Genomic DNA, 22972 nt, shown 5'->3' with positions numbered 1-22972 from the left:
TTTTTTATATTATTATCTAATTGTAAATTGATAAATGTAAAAGCTAGTTGATTTTTATAAAATTATTTTAAATTTCACATTTATCACTTTTAATGATTTAATTAATTATATAATAAACTTTTACATTGTACATAAAATTGAACTCTTTATTTAATAGTTTAATTAGAAATCTACGATGGTCTGCAAGGAGCGAAAATGTATGCACCTATTACTTTCGTACTTTTCTTAATCAATTTGAATAAACTAAACCTTAACATGATATAACTTAAATTCCTTTTCAAATGATTAAAAACAAATTATAGGTGAATTGATATAATTTTCATGTCTGTTGTTATACAAGTACAAACATAAAATTAAAATATATTTCTATAATTTTCATGTTTGTTGTTATAAAAGTCTAAACATAAAAATTAAAATATATTTTTATACCTTTTAAATGTGATAAGATTTCATATAAAAATATAAGTGATTGGGTCTACGAATCGATTCATCATTCCATTATTATTTACACGAAATAGATAATCTTTTGAACCCATTAATCTAATCTGATCTATTTTATTTGTCAATTTAATGGATTACTAGAGTTCTTTTTTTCTTAAACTTTAGTAGAATTAATCTTGAAAACAGAAAATTTCAAAGAATTAATTTATAAGAATTGAAGTTGAAGAAAAAGGTTGATATTATTTTAAATTTATGTTAGGAGAATAATATTTCTAAGAAACATTTCTTGAAAATATAATTTTATAGGATGGACCAAAACCTCAGATGAGTACAGTGGAGAGAACACTTCTTGATTTGTGTTTGTTATGTATGCAATAAGAGGGTGACACGTGGATATTATGAGTTGAAGTTATATAATTGACCACGTTACGTATGCTTTAGCCGTGGGAATGAAAGAGATTTGTGACCATTGGATTTGGTATTAGTTTACAGTCTCCAACTTCTAACAAATGTCTTAAAAACCTTCGGTCAAATCTCGTTCTTGACTTTTTCGTTCAGCATCCGAATTAAGATAATCTCCTACACAAATTCATATTCAAAATTTATATTTATCAGTCTCAGGATTAGCTAAATAATTGTATTAGTAAATGTAGTCTAGCAATTGGCAAGTATTTTAAAATTGAACTTTTGTCCTTACCCAATGGTAAGAGTTAGCAAAATATATTCCTCCAGCACATCAAATCATATGTTGTGAAAATTCCCATCACTACCTTTTCTCTACAATATCTAACCTCTGTTAGTAGAAGGAGAAAGAAGAAGAAATTTTTTTGTTATGTTGTTTTAAAGTAAAATAATTTTTTGACAATGATTTGTTGAATGCAATTAAATGGGAAGAGTGGTGATTAGGTATTGAATTTGATAAGGAAAGGTGGTGAGGGTAATTTTGTTATGGATGATAATGAGAGAATAATGAATAGAATTAGAGAATTAGAGATTTAGAGTGTTTGGTTTGTAGTGATGATGTGATTTGAGGTAGAGTGGGAGGGACCTAATAAGAGGGATTATTGTGTGATGATAATAGAAAAAGGTTAAAAGAAAAGAAACAAAAGAGGCATTATTTGAGTGTATTACCTCTCTCCTCTCTCATGTCTTATAATAATATCATTCAATTCCTCATACACTCATTATTCTCTCTGCTGCCTATCATTCAACCTTTCACCCTCATCCCTCATCTACGTTTCCTTCCTTTTCATCTCTTCCAACCAAATCTCATTCCATTTTTTTAAAATTTCATTAGATATTTAATAAATTCTTATTAGAAAAATAATTTCATTCTTATTTTATTTTGGTGAATTAAAGTTAGAATCCTACTCCACTTCATTAAAGTGAAATTTTAGCTATGAAAGCTGAATAAGAAAAGAGATAAAAAAGAAAAGAAAATGAAGAATAAAATAGAAATTTGTTGAAGTGGTTGAAATGGCAAGAAGTATTTAAGAAGAAAGGATGGGAAATTAAGAAAAGTGAATAGTGAGGCATTGATTACAGGAAGCGAGGGAGGGAGGTGGACCCCACTTTCATCAGCCTTTCACTTCCCAACGTGTGTGTGTGTCTGCTGCACTCTCTTTCTTTATTACATATATAAAAAAAACCACCACCATTTCGTTTCCATCTTCACCACAATCACTCTTCTCTTCTCTTCTCTTCTCTTCCATAATCATATTCCAATGTCAAATCCCCAAACAAACAATAACCGCCACCAGCCCAGCCGCCTGCAGCGCCGGGCCCCCTCCTCCCTCCAGATTAGCCGTTCACTCGACTGGAACGTTGCCATCCCCCTACTCTCGCCCCTCGCCTCCTCGCCGCCGCCGCTCGAGCTTAAGCCGCCACAAGAGCCGCCTCAGCGGGAGGCGGAGAAGGTGAGCGTTTCCTTCAAGAAGTGGCAGCACCCGGCGGCACCCTTCTGTTACGAGCCGGCGGCGATAGTCCCTCCGTTTGTTCCCGTGTAGATACGAAGAAAAGGAAGAGATAGCAGAATGTTGGTGTTATAGGATAGAGAGAATTAAGATCTAACGATGTATTTCAATATTGTTCCTTTTTGTTCGGGGAAAGGCTTTGCCTCGTTTTTGCACACCGGGGATATCACTCATTCATCAACATACACCCCACCCCTGTGTGTTTCTTTCTTTTTCTTCTTTTTTTTTCAGCCTTTTCCCCGTTTTTATCTTCCCTTTTTATGCTCGCCCTTTAATTTAATTACTTCATCTCTCCCTTCTTAATCTCCACTTTTTTGCACAATATTCTTTTCTACAAATAATTCCAACATAACAACGCAATTAACGTCATTTTTAATGATTTTCTTATCCGATGCTTTGGGTGCGGTGTTGTGGAGGACACCACCACCACCATTCAATGATTTCTCCTGTGGATTTTGTGTGCGTGCGAGCGGCTCAAGGTTCCAACTTCCAACACAATGGAATCAAATAGCCACTCGCGATACTCTGTCTTTCTCTTTCTAATACAGCTTCATTTTTTATTGTGCCTCCTAAATATTTGTGCATCTGCACACTTCATCATGTTAATTGTGCTCTGAATTGTAGTTCACTAGGTATTTAATTGAATTGAATTGAATTTAGAAGGATTATATATATAGTATGAGGGAAAACTTAATGATGGGAAATGAATGGTAATGTTTAGTGGGAGGAGCCAAGGATGTGTGGTTGATTATATCCCAATAATTGACGAATTCATGAAGGAAGCAGTAATGTAGAAATTAGAAAATTGTGTGTAGAGAAGAATAGAAGGAAAATGGATTGGGTGGGTTTTGGAGTAAAAATTGTAGATGAATGTTATTAGTTAACCGTGGTACGGTTGTTTATGCATAGGAATGGATACAAGGAGATGGTGACTTTTGGTCCATAACAGATCAGCAGCAGACATAGAGACACCTTAATGTCATCTTCACTGTGTGCAAACAGCACATGTCTTGTTCCCAACATCTATCATTCAACAACTATCCAACCCACATGTTCAGAGGATTGCTATTCCTAAATAATTCTTCCTTCTATGCCTAAAATCACAACTTTTTTCCCCTCATTTTACAGATTCACCTTTTTCTTTTATGTTTTTTTTAATCAAAGTTTAGGTGAGTTTGGTTTTGAAAATTCACCAAATTTAAAACATGTCTATTTAATAAAAGTTTGCAAATTATTTATCAACAATATTGAAATTTAAATTAACAGTATCTTTTTAAAGTAGGTTGAACTTTACTTGAACTTTTTTTTTTCATTTTGAACAACTTGCTCAAATCCTCCTTTTAGGCATAAAATATGACCTTATTAAAATTTATGAATGTTTAAAAAATATATAAAAATGTATTTTTTATATGACAATGATACACACGAATAAGTATAAGATGATTCATTCTAATAATGCAATATGCTTCTTGTGTTTAAAAGGTAATGCCCTTATTTACACATGACAATATGTCTAAAGTGAGATCATGTTCATGAAACAATGTTTATTCTTAATTTTTATGGGAAAATAACTTCTTCAAATGAATCTGTGTCGAGTGATGGAAGTGTGGTTGAGCATATCTATTTAGATTAAAAATTGTAATAAATTAAATGAATCTCGTTTTTTGTAAAAGCGTACCATTTACAATACAAAAGTTCCATGAAATCCAAGATAACTAACTCACCATATTACAAAATTGTACTATATAAACTTTGAAACAAAACTATTAAAAATATGAGGCTTTTCATTTTGGAATATTTTTCAAAACCTTTACAAAGTACTACGGAAACTTCACAATAATCGGTGAGAATTGAATTTGATTTCTCAAATATCAACATTAGCATAAAATTTAACTTTACAAACAGGGAGAGAATATGAAGAGAAGTTCTTAAAAAATGAAAAACACAAAATCTAAATAAGAAATTCCTCGTTTGGCACTCAAACACTCTCAATATGTTCATAAACATGACTGAGGATGAAACTAAGAATCAATACGACTTTAATAAGAAATGTAACACGATCCTCAAAATATTTAAGCAACCAGAAAAAAAAATAAAAAAAATCCACATAAACTACTATAAAAATGTACTTCTAACATAGATTGCTTCTTCTATCACCACTTTTTAATATTAGTAACCCTACATCGCCGTAATTAAAAAATAGCTTATCCTAATATGAGTTTAGGAATCTTTTAATGTTTTTTTTACGGAAAGGAATCTTAAGGTTAGAGAAGATGGCAAATGCTTTCCGGAGTATCAACAAAGGTGATTTGGTATGGATCTCCTGTATTCATACAGTTCAATATTAAGAAGAAGCATAGATGATAATATTGGTAGAAATTTTCGTCCAGCAGAAAAAAATAATTCACCATTTATGAATCAGGTAAAGTGTACCTAATTGATTGTAACAGTTTTATTATTTTATGACCATATATAGGCATCAAATTTAAATATGTATTTATTTGTACGAATCGATTTTATTCACATCTTGGGAAGTAACTTCTGTGGCTCTTTCTATCTACTGAGAACAAAAGAAATAGTATGTGAGTTTCTGGCGTAGTGAAAATGTAAGGGAGTTATTAATGAATTGTTGAGGTTTGCGTTGAGTGAAAGAGAAAGATATTGGCACCGACATTAACAGGGGCATGCAGATATTAATCTCATTTGAGTGGGGAAAGTGAAAGATGAAAAAAGGAAAGCAAAGAAGCAAGGCAATGGAAAAAAGTTATACGCCAAATTCAGAAATGTTGGTTGCTGATACGCAAAGCAATATTCCATTCTCATGCCTTGCTTTTTCTCTTTTCTCCTTTCTACTATGCATCTACCTCATCTATCCAAAAATACTTCTTTTTTTTCAATCTTTTTCCCCATTTATTGCTTAATGCATTCTTCTACATTCGGTAGCTATAGAACCAATAAATTTTTCTTTTATAAAAATATTAATATTAATCTATAAATTAACCTCATAAAATTGATTCAAAAATACAAAATTTGTATCCATTTATTTATTTATATATATAATGTATATTTTGTTTTAGTTGTGTATAGACCGAATATATTATAAGGATGTTTAGACAATTTTTTGACTTTTACATTTTTTTTCATAAGTATAATGACAAGTTGTTGAGTTTTAAATATGTTTCCAAACTTCTTAGGAAAAGTACACATCAATATATAATCTATCCAAATTGTAACTTATATTAAATAACTTTAAATTTTTTCCATATAATAAAATAAGAAACTTAGCGAGTGTTTGTTTGTTTATGGGTGAAAACTATTTATGCAGATGAATTTGAGAAAGCGTTATATGTTAGAATTTGTTCATAAGCGAAGAGATGTGAGTGTGGATGTGCGAGAAAAGTATGGAATGAGTGTTTTGCTAGTGAGTGAAGAAAGGTAGGAAATCCAAGGACGTCCGTGAGAAGACAAAATTGTCCTTGACTTTAACAGTGTGCATGTAGAGATTCTAGGTGTGCACAATGGCCATGCATGCAGAGATTCCTGAACCCCAATAGCCTTTGATCAGTACAAACATAAACTTCACATATGTTGTAGTCGAGTGAGAAGGAACAACATCTGATTCAAGAATATTGAAGGATCCACTTATACGAGAGGATCCATTGGTCATATCTGAAGGTTAGTTGAATGTGTTTTCGTGTACTTTATGTTAAGTGGTGACTTAGTACTTAATGCTAATCAATATAAATTCAATCATTGTAGGAAAATGGTACCTTGTAAATGTTGGCTTTATGTTCAAACAACAAGTAATAACATTGTATTGTGACGTTAGATACCATCTGAAAGAGTACTGCGGAAGAGGTTCACAAATTCTCCGATAGTTGTTTAATCATCATCTTCGTCACTTAGAAATGTAATTGAAAGATCATTTTGTGTGTTAAAGAAACAATTTCCAATTATAGCTAGTGGAACTAAACCTCATTACTAGTTGGACATGATGACGAATATAGTTTTAGCATGATGTATTCTTCATAACTTTCTTCACGGGATGGACAATGATTAGTCATTAGTTGATAAAGTTGAGTGTGAGTTTATGGAAAAAGACATAAATACATTACTTTTCCAAATTCATAAGGGTTATTATAGGCTAGGTTCACACATTAAAGACAATATAACTAATAAAATATGGAGAGATTATGAAAACAATTAAGATTATGTAATAATTTGTATTCTGAATGAAAAGTTTTGTTGCTTTATGTTCCCTTCACAAGTAAATACTTCCTTAACGGAATATATATGTCTTGTCTTATTGTTATTGGAAGAATTGTGTTTGCAATAGGTTTAACATGAATTAAGGAGAACATGTTGTTCTGGAGTCATCCATGGATATTTGTGAGTTCACAAAATGGACCGCAAGTATGAATCTATGACTTTTGACAACTATGATGGATGAGGCACAATTGGGGATCATGGTTGATTAAATTTGGACGACCCAAGCCTACAATAACATTGTTGATGCTCTCTATTAGTCTGGCAGAGCCTTCTACCACTAAATGGAAGTTTAATCCCATTAGACACTATGACTTGATGGAGGAACTCTAGGGAGCTGATTGTGCCACATGGCATGGAGTAAGAACAACCCGACAAGTCTGATGCCACATTGATAAGCAAAGTTTCATTGTGGTGGTCCTTAATGATGATAACATGGAATACATCTCGAAGGTGAGCAAGCTCCTCCATCACGACCATAAATGGACTCATATAACCTCAGTTCACCTCATGTGTCATCTGGTGGTACATCATCATTGCAGGATTCAAAAAGAAAAGCCCTGATGGTTTATGTCATGGATGCCTAGTTTGAGAAGCTTACAACCGAGGTAGATGTATTTGTTGATGGCAAGAAATGCAACGACAAATAAATTGTCTTCTATAACTCAAAGATATATTATGGCATTTGAATGAGTCGCTCTGGTAGCTGAACAAAAAGTGCACTAATCTAAATGATAAGTGTTGACAATTGAACAATAAAATGAACTTCTTTGTAAACAGGCCAGCCTGATGCGTCGTACGCAAAAATTGACATTTGGGACATGTTAGTTGAAATGAACATACAAGACGAATAAATTATGGAATAGTGTTACGACTTCTTGTTCATTAACCTGTCCCATGCAAAGCGTCTTCTAGGCATGTCCTGACAAAATCGTATGAAGAAGTTACTGAATATTATGACTAGGAGTGGTTGAATGCCTCATTTGTACCTTTTTTTATGGAATGTTATATTTTCTTTTACTTTTTGGCAATGTAATATTATATATGATACCACCATGTGATGTAATTGAAAATCAATGATCACTGTTTTATTTTATATTATTAAATATTATTATTTATATTTTTACTACCTTTGTTTAAAATGTTATGTAATATTATGAAATGTGCATTGATTAATGTTTTCACGTCTTAAATCTTGTGGAAATGACTTCATCTTCATTAACTAATAGATAGATAAGTGTCAAGCAAAGTAAAGGAAAAGCTCTAAAGCCTGATGATGAAGTTCCTGCTACAAAGCTCCCAAGTATTGAGGACGTTTTAAATAAAGCATATTTTTCATCAAGCGTGATCAAATGATTGAGTATTTGAAGGTGTTTTACACTAGGATATTTTTGACACCTAAGATAATGAATTTCCCATTCTTTGCACAACCAATACTTTACTTTCACCATTATTTGCACTTTCAAGGTTTTTGGAACAATTTCTCATGTTGAAAACTCTATAGTTTGAAGATCTGATTAAAGTGTTTTATTCCAACGTGAGAATCACACAACTTGGTAACTTATCTATTGAGTTTAAAAAGAATAAGATTAATGTTATGTAATATTATGAAATGTGCACTGATTAATGTTTTCATGTCTTAAATCTTGTAGAAATGACTTCATCTTCATTAACTAAAAGATAGATAAGTGTCAAGCAAAGTAAAGGAAAAACTTTGAAGCCTGATGATGAAGTTCCTGCTACAAAGCTCCCAAGTATTGAGGACGTGTTAAATAAAGCATGCTATTTCGTCAAGCATGATAAAATGATTGAGTATTTGAAGGTGTTTTACACCAGGATATTTTTGACACCTAAGATCATGAATTTCCTATTCTTTGCACAACCAATACTTTACTTTCACCATTATTTGCACTTTCAAGGTTTAAGGAACAATTTCTCATGTTGAAAGCTCTATACTTTGAAGATCTAATTAAAGTGTTTTATTCCAACATGAGAATTAGACAACTTGGTAACTTTTCTATTGAGGTTAAAAAGAAGAAGATTAAATCAAACATTTAGAATGGTTGATTTTGGCTAATTTGAAGTACCAAAGTCAGAAGTTGTCATCTTCAAACATCCCTAAGGAGCTTAACTACGACAGTGATATGATATCGAGATTTAGGATTAGACTAGAGATGCATGGTTGAAGTGTTAGGAATTAGGTAGTTTTGAATATTAATGAAAAACTATTACATTACGTGTTTATGCACATATTGAGTCTGTGTCAACAATTTTGCTCAATTATTGCATGAAGACATTTTTATGGAATGAGCCATGAAAAAATTAATATATTAATTAATTAGTCTTATTTCATCATGCAACACATGATCAAATGTCTGGATAATAACATTCCTCTTATATACGACATTCTTATTACACAGATCATGTCTCACTATGGCATAAACTTATTTATCGATGCATTCATGGAACTAGGCTAGTCACACTATTTTGAATCAAAAAATTTAAAAAAGTTGAATATCGTCTAAGTTAGCGATGTCTAGCAACATGGTAAGATGAACCAAGAAGATGAACAAGATATTTAGTGTGGTATTTAGCAGTGACAACAATGATTAAATACTTTGAACGCCAATGTGAATAAAGGTTTTGAGAGGGTTCATCAAAGAATTGATCAGTTGCAACAAAGATTTGATGACTTTCATGAATCTCTCAAATGATAGTTGTGATGTTTTTTCCCGTCTAATTATTGTAATTTAACTCTCTTTTTTCATGTTATTTAATATTAATTAGACACTTAATTTTGATCACAATTTTGATTTATTTTGTTAAGTTTTACTGAATTTACAAATTTCACTTAAATCTTTTACAATTATTTGTATTATAATATTATTTAATTTTATCAAAATCTATGATTAACTCTTACAAACTTTCATAAACTTTTTTCTTCGTCTCCCTTCATTTTCCACTTTTTTTTTCTCTTAATACAAAGAACTTCACTTTCCATTCTTTTTACCCTCAAATCCATTTTTTTTTTCTCATTCTCAATTCCATCCTAAATTCCAAATAAAACATGCATTAATGTAATTGGTAATCTCTTATTTTTATTTTCAAATGTCTCCTTGGTATATATTTCGTATCAACCCAAATTAAATTACACAAACAATTGGATCAATTCAATTAGAATAAAAGCTATTAGCGGTATAAAATAGGTTTGTTTTATCTAATTGCAAACTCCTAGATATAAATGATAAATTTATTGATTTTATCATTATCTTATAGAAATTTATACCCAAAAAAAGTCTAAATTATGTGTTAATCTATGTATATATATAATAATAATAATAATTTGAATGCATAAAAATGAATGCAGTCGGTTTAGTTTGCAAAGCAAGCAGATATTCTGAGAGGGTGAAATGTCTTGTTATGTGGCTTCCATTCGTTATCCGATGGTGTGATTGTGCTTTTGAGAAGAAGAAAAAAGTGTTCTAATTCAACATAAGAAGTGTTAATGTAAGCTAGAAACACTAACTAGAAAACGAGGCTTTTATAAACAATAATTTGCTTTTGGATGTACCTTTTGTTGTTGATTCACACAAGAGATCCATCCATGTCTGCATGTGCATCAGCTATTGGAAGGTAAAAAAGGAGCTAAGGTGGGTTGAACACCTTCAAGCTGGGGCCATGTAATGTAACAAACAATACCATATACTACCAAGGACTTTGAGATTCAAATTTAGAAAAATAACAAACTATGGGTCAAAATATTCAGTCCTCAAAAGTTAAAAGACTGTCCACTCTATATAATATCTCCAAAATTGGTGTCACATTTAGACTAATAATTAGCCATTTATAAAGTTAGTATGATCAGGTAGGTTCCTTCTGTCACACTGGATGTGACTGCATCCTACACATCTTATGTTAAGTCCATTGTTTATCTATCTAACCATAGTTAGGTCAAACACATGGAATGCTATTAACATATGGTTAATGATATTGGTCAGAATTAACAGTGTTTATTAAAAGGCCTGTTATATCAGCGATAATTAATGTTTTCACTGTATATTGTGATTTTAATCTAATCTTAAGTCCTGTTAATCCTTCAATACTACCACCTTTATATTGATAAATATATTATATTCAAGATTTTTCTAGACAAACATCACTACTTAACAAATGTTTAGGGACGAACAATTCGTCCATGAAAATATACATATATATATTATTTGCAAATATTAAAGTTATTCATATAATTTACTAATTGAGTTACTCTTGTTCCGATTTGTAGATATGGGCTCGGTCTAGAGAACATAGCCCAAAATATTGGGCTTAATAAGTTGTAGCCTAGATGTTTTTCTTTTACCTCCATACATTCTTCCTTCACCTTCATATTTTGATGAAAAGTCAATTGTATCCTTAATGAAATTAATAAGTAACCTTAAATCTCTACATCTTTCATCTTCTTCCTCCATTCTTAAGCAGTTGCACACCCTTGACATTCCCTTTATGAGGTGTGGTTTCCTTTCGAGATTTTTGTTGTGCTTTAGAGCATTGTAGAGAACTTGTGGAGGCCTTGTCTTACTTCCTTCTTTAACAAAGTTTAGTCTGAAGTTTCTCTCTCTATATAAAATTTTATTTTTGCATTGGAGAATGGGTGATACGGAGAGTGAAATTGGGATGAATGATTTTTTTTTTTTTTACATACTTAATTGTATAATCCAGAAGGTATTCCCAGATCTAAAAATAACTTATAGATTAAAAATCTAGAATGTTTAAAAAAAATTTATATTAGATTGGATCATCTAGCATTTTATTAAGGTAAAAATAATGTTTTTTGACATAGTTACGCCTAGGATGAAAGGTGCTTCATCACAAGGTTATGGAAGACAAAGACCTATGATATCCGGCCGTAGAGGAGATTGTCATGAAGCACATAATCACATTGGATGTAATATGGTGGAGAAATAGGAAGACTGTCATAATGAGCAGGAAAGAGTCTTTGGACGACCTTCAAACCTGTCTCTACTAGTTAGTATCGCAGATCATGTTGTTGTGAGGCTATGAGAGGATGAGGTAAGAATGAAAAATTATTTAGTTATGTTTTATTAATTATGTTGATTTATAGTTACTAGCACAAATGTATTTGTTAGGATCTTGGAGAATTGAAGTTGGTATCCCATGGTAAAATTTTAAGCAAATTTGGGTTTCCCCATCTTCAAGTTGAGGCTTTTGTGCTTAATTATGAATTGTTGCCTTTTGTGCAACATAAGTTATGAGGTGGTAGATAAGGGGTTGATTTCAGCCTTTGTAGAGAGGTGGTAGCGGGACACTAACACCTTCCACCTTCCCATTGGTAAGATGATGATAACGCTCGATGATGTGTTGTTTTTACTACATCTCCCCATTGTGGGTCATGAGTTTTCTACGTACGTCACCCTGGAATTTGCTGAAACTTCAATTGTTTTGGTGCATTTGATTGGGGTTGACTAGGGTGATTAAACATCAGAGATGAGGCAATGTCGAGGGACACACATACAAATTAGTTGGTTTTGAGAGGTGTATGAGGAGTGTGCGTACGACAAAGTTGGGAGTGTGTTGCGAGGGCATACTTGTTGCATTTGGTGGATGCACTATATTTGATGATAAGAATGCTACCTCCATCTCTATTTCGTACTTGTTATTATTTCATAATGTACAAATGTGTGGTGGATACTGTTGGGGAGTTGCCGCATTAACACATAAATATAAACAAATAAGGAATGCGTTTTTTTTCCTAGACAAAACAATTGGGCGATTATGCTACTTTCATTCAGGTATGAGACAAACAACATTAATGTTTGTTAGGTTCATTATACATGAATAACCTTTTTGTTCAAATTACACAAACATGAATATATGAGCATTTCTTGGGCATGGGAAGGAGGGATATAAATCTCACCTATGATGAGGTACACCCGCGTACAACGTGATACCTCATAGAATGACACATATATACTTTTGGTGTTGTCTGGGTGCAGTTGGATGCTCTAACCCATGATGGGTGACTTGGACTCCATATGATGACCACCGCCCCACTAGGCCCTTTGAGTCTATACGTTATTTTCTAGGTACATTCGATTGGGCTAGTCAAGTTAGTGACATTTCCTGAGTGTGTGTTGTGTCAGTATAAGTATGAGCAAAATGTTCCTCGACCTATGATGTGGGGTGCTTTTGTTGTTATAGATGAAACAATATTACTCTTTGTCAACTACCTCGTCACATGTGTGACACTGACGTCTCATCCCTATACATATGTATCATAGTACATGTAGTAGTTTAAAATCACGTCACACCTATACATAGTGAGGGGTGTAGATTAAGATCGACCGAGTGTACACCCACATCATCATGACCGTTGTCCTCAAGATGACAAGAAATATCCCTCATCCCAATAAGACCATCCATGTGATGAAGATCAAAATAAAGAGGATTTTACTAATGGAGGAAGAGGCCATTCACCCAAACATTTAAAGTTCTTCCTTCTAGTCTTCTCAAAAATTAAAGAAGAATTAGTAAAGAGAGGATGAAGCCCAAAGTCAACAAGAAGACTACAAGCATTCAAGAATGATCTTCAATTAATATCTTTCTTTGTAATTTCTTTTGTATAAATTTGTAGAACATATAGGAGTAGTGTTTAGGAAGGTGCTAAGAGGGAAACCAAAAATACACCTCTTTTGTAAGTACCTTAGGCGTTAGTCTTTAGGAAAAAGCTAGAAGAAGTGATTTTTCCTTCTCTTGCTCATTTAGGCGCCAATTTAGGAATAGGCTAGAAGGTGACTCTTCAAATGTTCCTTCCTTTGTACTCTTGGCCGGTCTTATGTCTCTATATAAAGGCATGAAAGACACCTTCAATAATAGATTTGATATTTTGAGTGAAGAACCTCTCCCAAATTGGTGAGTGATTGAGAGACTTGTGTCTTCTCTTCTAGTCTCATCTTGAGTGCATTCTTGGAACCTCAAGTGGCAGCATCTACACTCATCTTGGAGCCTTACATCCTTCAAGTGGCGTGTTCATCTCCAAGAACTCCAACCACATAAGTTCCCTAGTTCTTTTCATCTTTTTCATCCATTTCCATTCTAAAACAAACTCTAAAACATGTCTTTGATGTTTCTAGTCATTTTAATCAGTTCATTTGTATCTTAGCTTACTTTTGTTCGGTTCATTTGCTTCCTAGTTTGTTTTAATCGGTTCATTTGCTTTCTAGCTTGTTTTAATCGGTTCATTTGTCATAATATGGGTTTCTATATGAGTTTGGCTTGGTTACTTGTGATTTGGTGAGTTCTAGAATGTTAAGAACATTGATCCAATTCTTAGAAAGTGCCTAATCATATTCCAACTCTTGTTGAATCCATAACATGTCTATATAATATCTTTATCATGTTATTGGAATCATATCATGTGGTATCATGAGTCTTAGGTGTGTTCTTGTGTGTTTGAGTTGTTTTTGGCACTTTTAATTCAAGAACTTTACATAGCATTCTGTTTTTAGGTTTATTTTTGAGTATTTTTTTGCTGTTTTCTTGTTCTTATTATATTGTGTTTGTGTCATTTTGATTTTTGAATCCTTATTAGTTTTGTCAAAGTCATGTTTCTCCAAAAATGTTATCACTTCTATGTAGTCCTTTTATTGATAATTTTTGTTTCTTGATTTTGTTTTGAGTACAGTTTCGTGTGTTTGTTTTCTTGATCCTTTGGTGCTTTTTCTTTTAGTTTTGAGTTCATACTTGTGTAATAGACCTATACAAGTTCTTACATATCACTTCTATTATGTCTTTTGAAGTTCTTAATTCTGTTTTTCATTCCTGTTAGGTTTCCTCTGTTTTCTTGAAAACGTGCTGACTGTTTCGATTTATTTGGTTACTGAAATTTTTTGAAATTCTGGATTTGAGTTCTTCAAAGTGTTATATAAAGGTAGAAAAAAATAAGTACATCAAAATTCCAAGTACAAAAAAAATGATAAATGAAATATGATCGGTGTGTAATTCTGCCGAAAAAAATACAATAATCTGGCAGTGATTTTGCAAAATTTATCACAATTAATTGGCTTACTTTTTTGTGTAATTCCAGTGCCATTGTTGAGATAAGATCTTGAACTTTATGTGGTTTAAATTTCATAATCCAGTTTGCATTATACAGTTCCAGATAAATCTGTAAAGTCACGCACAATTTAAAAAAAAATTCCAGTAGTTCTGTTTTTGTTTTCTTCATTTATTCTAGTGCTTTTCTTTAGGATTCTTTTGTGTGCCTTCTTTTCATTGAGTACCTTATTTTTCTTGATTGTCTTTTCTTCACTATTCTTTGAGTTTGTCATATATCTTGTATTCCTTTTGATATAGCCTTTCTTGTTTACACCTTTTCTTGCTTGTCTTTTATTGTTCTTTAGAGTTTTGTGGTGTATTGGCTTTGAGAAAGAGTGCTTTTGCTTTGACATATTTCATTTGAGAGTTACAAGACCTCAAGAGCAGATTGGTTGAGGGAAGTATTCTTTCTTGGAGTGACTTGAGTGACTTTTAATTTTCAGTACATCTCTATAATTGTTCTTTTTGCTAACCTTGTTTTTCTTAATATTGTTTGCTATTGTGTTTGCTGTTTTCTTTGTAAAATGGATACATATTCAAGTGCTGAATCTTCCAAGCCACATTATACTCATAAGTCTTATGTTCTTAATGAGTTAAAAGAAGCAAAACAAGCCCTTGCTCTCAAAGATGAAGCTATGAAAAGATTGGAAGAAAGATTAGCAAAAGTTGAATTGAAGCAAGAAAGATCTTCCCATTCCATTCATGGCAAATATCATTCTTCTCGGCATTCTTCCAAAGATTCTTCCAATGCTCATGACCATGGAGAAGATTATAGAAGAAGGAGGCATCATCATCATTCCCATGGAGAAAGCCACCACCGTGAACAAAGACATCACCAAGAAGCATTGCCTTATTTTCAAACTGTAAAAGTCCCTAACTTTAGTGGTGATAGTGATCCTAATGTGTATTTAGATTGGGAGGCTAAATGTGAACAAATTTTTAAAGCCTATGAGGTCCATGAAGACCAAAAGGTGAAAATAGCCTCTTTAGAATTCATAGATTATGCCATGAATTGGTGGCATAGTATTGTAATGGACATTGGCTATAACAAGAGACCTCCCGTGGTCTCTTGGAACGATTTGAAAGAGTGTATGCGCCTTAGATTCGTGCCACCACACTTTAGGAAAGACCTAATGTTGAAGCTCCAACGGTTTCAATTAGGCACGCTAAGTGTGAATGCTTATTTTAAGGAGTTAGAAACGCTTTTACTTAAAGCAAACATGAAAGAAAGTGAGGAAGCTTTGATAGCTAGGTTTGTGAGTGGCCTATGAAGGGATATTCAAGATGTTTTTGAACTTCAAGAGTATTCATCTTTGGGTTCTTTAGTTCACCTTGCAATGAAGGTTAAATCCCAAATTGCAAAAAAAAATTCAAAAATTCTCCCAATGATGGCTACTACAACAACTCTTGGAAAAATAAAAAACCTTTTCCAAACCTTCCTTCTAAAGATTCTTCTTTCAACCCTAAGGAGTCTAAGCCTTCTACTTCTACTCATATATCACCAATCAAATCGTCTACTAAAAAATGTTTTAAATGCTTAGGATATGGTCACATAGCTTCTAATTGCCCTTCTAAAATGAATATGTTTGTGCATAATGGGGTAGTAGTTAGTGAGCATGATTCCGATTCATCTAGGCATTCTTCACCTTCTAAGCCATCAAATGAGATTGAGAGCGAAAGTCCTTGTGAAGGTGACTTATTGATGATAAGACGAATGTTGGGAACAATTCCAAAATCTTTGGATGATACCCAAAGAGAAAATATTTTTCACACCCGCTGTCTTATAACCAACAAGTTATGTTCCTAGTGGCCAAGAGTCTTCACCCATCCCAAAATAATTCAAAGTAGACCGATAACCACAGTGACCATCAACCTTCACATAAATGACATCCATTATGTAAGGATGACATCTAGAATGAAAATGATCAAGCATGAGACGTGGTTCGGGCTTCATGGCCACCTTCACTTTTTCCCTTGTCCTTGGTGGTTGATGAGCATAATTTCCTTAACACTTTTGAGCTTTAATAATAGATTCTTGTATTGTAATCATGAATAAGTCAAATGTTTTATTTTAAATTAATCTAATTAGGTTTATTTTGGTCTTAATTCACTACAAGAAATTGCCCATTTATATACCGATTATTACATACGGATCAGAATTCATATGTAAAGTGATCATTACATACGAATTTTTCTGTATATATGAATAAAAGTGATTACATACGTATTTTTCCTTATGTAAGCCAAAAATGATTACATATGGATATTTACATACGAATTTAATTCAATATGTAAATAGACGTTACATACGGATTTTTCCGTATGAAAGTCAAAAGTGATTACATGCGGATTTAAATAGTATGTAATTTTGGCGCCATGAAGCAAGAATAATTACATAGGGATTGTATCCGTATATAAAGTATTATATACAAAATATTTTTAATAATTGTAATAATAATAATATTGATATTAATGATAATATTGATATTAATATTTTTATTAATATTAATAATAACAATATTAATATTAATATTAATGATAATATTAATACTACTAATAATATTAATATTAATATTAATAATTATTATTATAATATTATTACTAATATTAATAATATTTTTAGTATTAATAATATTAATAATGTTAAAATTGAGGGCCTTAAACAGGAGGGGATGAATTGTTTATAAAAGATTTTCGTAAACTTTGAAGGTATAATGAAAGTCAAAGAAGAATCACAGTCAAAGGAATAAAAGAACCCAAGATAGAAAACAATTTTAGTTGAATTCCCGAAATTCAACCGATTGTTTCTGCGATTTAATCGGTTGTTTCTGCGATTCAACCGGTTGTTTTTATCAGCAGAGTGTAAAAACAACTAAAAACAGATATACAAGAGTTAAGGGAGAAAAAAAATCACACAAGCAATTTTATACTGGTTCACTCTTATACCAAGAGCTACTACATCCAGTTCCCAGAAACCTCTAGGTATCCATTAAGTAATCAAAAACCAGATTACAAACTCACAACCACCAAAGAAGTGATCTTGATCCCCTCAAGAACACACTTTCTTTGGCACACCACAAACACACCACAAATCAGAACACCCTCTGACTCTGTGAACACCAATACTTACAGAATTACAAATCAAGAAAGAAATAGGATAAATCACAACTAGTACAAATCAAATCAAAGTACACAACAAGTCCTACTTCACTCTTAGAAAAATATCCAAAGCCTTAAGCAATATTGGAGAAAACTTGATTTCAAAAACTGATATTGTAACCTTAATGCTAGGAGCGTATAACAGAACATTTATACTCCAATTAGCAGTAGAAAATATTTATTGTAAAATCTAAATCAATTTCAAATCATTTAAAGCAGATTTAACAAACTTAACCGAATTCGGCTAACACTGTTAAAAAAATAGTCGGTTGTTTTATCGAAATAATGAATTGGTTTGACAACAAAGTCAACCAAATTCAAATATGCCAAAACCAGTTTCAAAAACCTTAAGTATAAAAAACCGATTGAAATGATAAAACAATTGGTTGTTTTTTGGCTTCTTCATAAAACACTCTTTTAAAAAAGATTTGAGTTAAACCAACTTTGGATTCAAACTAAGAGTGAATTAACAAATCCAAACTACCCCAGAACACAACCAACTAAGCTAAAAACAACCTTAAAGCAATCCATGGAGATTTGGAGTCATCAAAGCTCTTCTTCAACAAATAATATTAATAATAATATTATTATTAATATTTATATTATTAATAATATAAATGATATTAAGTTTGACAGTATGTAATTTCAGATTTTCTTGTAATGATTGTTATTTCTACTAATTTTGTGTTTTAGTCATAGTAGATTGTATAATATTTCTTATAGGTCTAACTAGATAGTGTAATAGATGGATATTTTCTTGAATTTTTTAAATTAAAATTCCCATATTAAACTTACCAAAAACAAAAAAAATATGCTTCAAATATATTGTTCAAGTAATTTTTTTTAAATATCATTCATAGCATGTTGTGTAAAGAAAAGAAGAATATAAAAAGATCTTCAGAGGAATCGAAGGAGAAAAAAACATTAATATTTTTGTACTTTAATATTTTTGTTGTTGTAATCCTTTATTATTACTAAAATGTTTGATTTAGTAATGTCATTTTAATTCCTAATACCTTAAATTATATATCATATTAATATATTTCATTAGCAAGTCATATAAATTTAAAATTTATAATCTGGACTATGACTTCTAATGATATTAGTAAAATAAACAATTCAAAAGAATATTACTAAGAAAAGAAGAAAAAAAAGAAAAAGAAAAATTGGAATGATTGAATTCAAAATTGTGAGACCTGACATCACTTTTCAAAGTTCTGATTTCTTTTTTGAAATATTGTGGATAGCTCTGAAATGGCAATGAAAGCAAAACCAAAGCAATCATTCACCTCCCTCCCTGGTCCCTCTCTACCCTCATACATCCTTTTGTATTTCAATTCCTTCTTTCCCTCCACTTTCTGTCATTTCTCTTCTCTCTACACTTTGGCCTCACACACAATCTTATTTCACCCTCTGTTTTCTCTCTCTACCCCACCAACAATTCCACTGCCTAAACCATTCTTCAGCTTCAAAGTTTGCAGCTTTCACAACCTATTAGGCTCTTATTCTTGTTCCCCACACCGGGTCTTATCACACCATTTGAATGAAGGGCATTTGGTGATTGTGGTAGATAGCTATGGTTGCTGAAGCTTGGATTGTGAAGATGGGTAACCAGGTAAGTTCCAATCTCAAACACGCTCTTCTTCTTGAACTTTCTGCAAGGAGAAAGCACAACCCCAAAAGGCAAGATAGTGGCAGTAAAGAAGTAATTGGAATTCTTTCTTTTGAAGTAGCAAAAGTAATGTCCAAAACCATTCATCTTCACAGATCCTTGTCTCAGCCCGAGATTGTTAAGCTCAGGAACGAGATTTCCAACTTACAGGGTGTTCAAAACCTGGTTTCCTCCGAAGAGGGTTATCTTCTCGAGCTGGCTCGAGCAGAGAAGCTTGAGGAGTTGAACTGTATTGCTAGTGTGGTTTCTAGGTTGGGAAGGAAGTGTTCTGAGCCTGCCGTGCAAGGTTTTGAACATGTGTATGGGGACATTGTTAATGGGGTTATAGATGTGAAGGAATTGGGGTTCTTAGTTAAGCATATGGAAGGAATGGTGAGGAAAATGAATAGGTATGTTAGTGCCACCAGGAGTTTGTACAGTGAAATGGGGGTCTTGAATGATTTGGAGCAAACAGTAAAGAAGTTTCAGCATAACCAGCAAGAGGAGAGCAGAAGGGCGTTTGAGCAGAAACTCACATGGCAGAGGCAAGATGTGAGGCATCTAAAGGATATTTCACTTTGGAATCAGAGCTTTGATAAGGTTGTTGAGTTGTTGGCCAGAACAGTTTGTACCATTTATGCTAGAATCTGTATAATCTTTGGTGATTCTACGTGGAGGAAGAATACTACTAGTCTTGGGCTTAGTGGAGATTCACCACCCATGCGAAGTGAAAGTGGGTTAGTGTCTGGCCAGATTGGTGTTCCTTTGAGTTCTGAGAAGTTGAAAAGCAATCATAGCAAGAGAAATGGTCATGGTTATCATTTGGGTTCCACTGCCAGAACTGCTGTGGGAACAAGGGTAACTGCTAGTAAGCCTCAAATGGATATTAGGAGAGGTGAATTGCCATATCTTCAACTAGAAGATTTTGGTTTTCCTTGTGGAACAAGTCCGGGGAAACTTTTCATGGATTGTTTAAGTTTAAGCAGTTCGATTTCGAAATTTGATGATGACAATGATGATTATGTTGCTGATAGTGAGGACCAACATATTCACTTATCGAGCTATCATAGTATTGGTGTTGAGAATAAGGTCAAGAAAAGGGAGCAGTTGTACTATTCTGGAGATCTGAATCATGTTCATAGTGGTGTCCCTATCACAGGAGATCTAAGTTTCTCAACCTTTGGTCCCCAGAGTAGATTGACACTTAATGCTCCTCCTTCTACACTTGGAGGCTGTGCTCTAGCATTGCACTATGCCAATGTCATAACCGTGATAGAGAAGTTCCTTAGGTATCCACATTTAGTTGGCGAGGAAGCTAGGAAAGATCTATATCAGATGCTACCAACGAGCTTAAGGTTGTCTCTGAAAAGCAAACTTAAGACCTATGTAAAGAATTTGGCAATATATGATGCCCCTCTTGCTCATGACTGGAAGGTGAGTCTAGATGGGATACTCAAGTGGCTTGCTCCACTGGCCCATAATATGATCAGGTGGCAAAGTGAGAGGAATTTTGAGCAACACCAAATTGTTAGCAGGACATATGTGCTGCTATTTCAGACATTGTATTTTGCTGATAAGGACAAAACAGAGGAAGCTATGTGTCAACTTCTCATGGGACTCAATTACATATGTCGTTATGAACAACAACAAAACGCCTTGTTGGGTTGCGCAAGTAGTTTTGCTTTTGAAGATTGCATGGATTGGCAATTGCAATGTGGCGCTTTTCCCAGTTGATAGATTCTGAATATTGAAATCCTGAATATGATGAGCATTTCCTTAGTTTATATTTACAATACACATCATTTTGATGCGGCATGGAATTCTAAACTTTGTACATTTAGGACTCTTGTTGTTAAATGGCTTCAAATGGGCAAAGAGAAGGATCGTACTGAACTTGTAAATATGTTTTTTGTGCAGTTCACTTGATGCATACAGTATGCTTTGTTTATTTCTTTTGATTACACTGCTTGTATTAAGCTTTATTGCAACTGTTATTATTATGAATGACGCAGACTAATATTCAATTTATCCATGTCTTATTTCTTTGGTTACTGTCGATTTATTTGTGCATTTACTTCAAATTTTGTATTAAATAGTTTTTAGTTGTGATTTATTATGATCTGTTCAAGTTCCCATTTACATGTTTGAGTTGTTGAAGAAGTGCTAATTCAGAAATTGCGCTCTTCTTCGTTGGAGGTGTGTTTGGGTGTGAAAAAAATTTGAATTGTGAAACTTCAAATTTCAAACTTAATGTCCCTCTCAAACTTATACCTGGGCCTGTGTCAATATTGCGGTACGGGATCGTTAAACCTTTAGGAACTGGCAAATTCTTCCGGCACCATACCAATTACATTTTTCACCTAATCTCATTAAAATAACATAAATGTTCCTGCAAAATGATGAAAATGTCTCTGCAAAATATCGAAAATAATCTTAAATGGAAGGAGGATGTGGATAAAAAAAAAACTTTCATAACTTTTTTTTATAATACACTAGGTTATTAACCTGTGCTTGTAGGGAAAAGATTTTATCTATGAAATGGGAAAGATTATATTTATAAAATATTATTAATATATTAATAAATAATTAAATAAATGTAATTTATGTAGGTATATATTTTAATTTTTTTTTTTGCAATAAAGATGCATAGAGATGTCTTATAGTGTCTTATATAAATAATTTTATACAACCTAAAGAAATTTATACAATATAACAAAGATACTAAATTTATAGAAAATAACAAAATACCAAATCAAAAAAAAAAACCAAACATAAATTAGAAAAACAGAAATATAATAGTTATAAATATTAATAATGTTTGAACAACCTATATGGTTGCCCACATTAAGTCCAACTAAAATTAAAAAATTATCCTTTTTATCAGGCTTAAAAACAGTCCTGACTCCCAACTTCAAAAATAATTTTATCATTCTCCTAAAGTGAGTGTTCCCTACAAAATTCTTTCCATCCACTTCCCAATTTGACAGTCTTTTTGGGAACATTCCGCATTAAAACTTTACATTGCACCTGCTCGTTTGGTCCATGCAAAGTGACATTTTGGAATCCACCTCTTCGCATATAATCTGCAAAAGTCACAGACAAATCCTACACAACAATAAAAAGTTAAATATTTGAAATTGTGAAAAAAAATACATTTTCATTTAATATATGTAAATCAAAAGTCAGTTATAAAAAAAAAATACCAGATTACTTGCTGTGCACTGGGAAGCAGTCAAAGTTAGTGTAAAATGCACAAGTGCATGATAGGTTAGTGAGCTTCGACTTTCAATCTCTAGAAAAAAATCTACGACAGTATTTTCGGACAACGTCATCGTTACATCAAAAATAGCTATCCCCACGTAACAGAAGA

At 32.6% G+C, this 22972-nt stretch overlaps 2 protein-coding genes across 2 annotated transcripts; both read left to right on the top strand.

Moving 5' to 3' along the window:
* The first annotated feature begins 2018 nt into the window (after positions 1–2018).
* Positions 2019–2717, top strand: LOC137828629 (uncharacterized protein At4g14450, chloroplastic-like). The gene has a single exon (XM_068635277.1). The coding sequence runs from the start codon at positions 2166–2168 to the stop codon at positions 2445–2447; it is 282 nt and encodes a 93-aa protein (XP_068491378.1). The 5' UTR covers positions 2019–2165; the 3' UTR covers positions 2448–2717.
* Positions 2718–19218: 16501 nt separating this feature from the next.
* Positions 19219–21630, top strand: LOC137828900 (uncharacterized). The gene has a single exon (XM_068635646.1). The coding sequence runs from the start codon at positions 19528–19530 to the stop codon at positions 21334–21336; it is 1809 nt and encodes a 602-aa protein (XP_068491747.1). The 5' UTR covers positions 19219–19527; the 3' UTR covers positions 21337–21630.
* Positions 21631–22972: the final 1342 nt, after the last annotated feature.

This window comes from Phaseolus vulgaris, chromosome 7, assembly GCF_000499845.2.
Source record: "Phaseolus vulgaris cultivar G19833 chromosome 7, P. vulgaris v2.0, whole genome shotgun sequence".
Lineage (NCBI taxonomy): Eukaryota > Viridiplantae > Streptophyta > Magnoliopsida > Fabales > Fabaceae > Phaseolus > Phaseolus vulgaris.
This window is presented reverse-complemented; position numbering and strand designations above follow the sequence as displayed.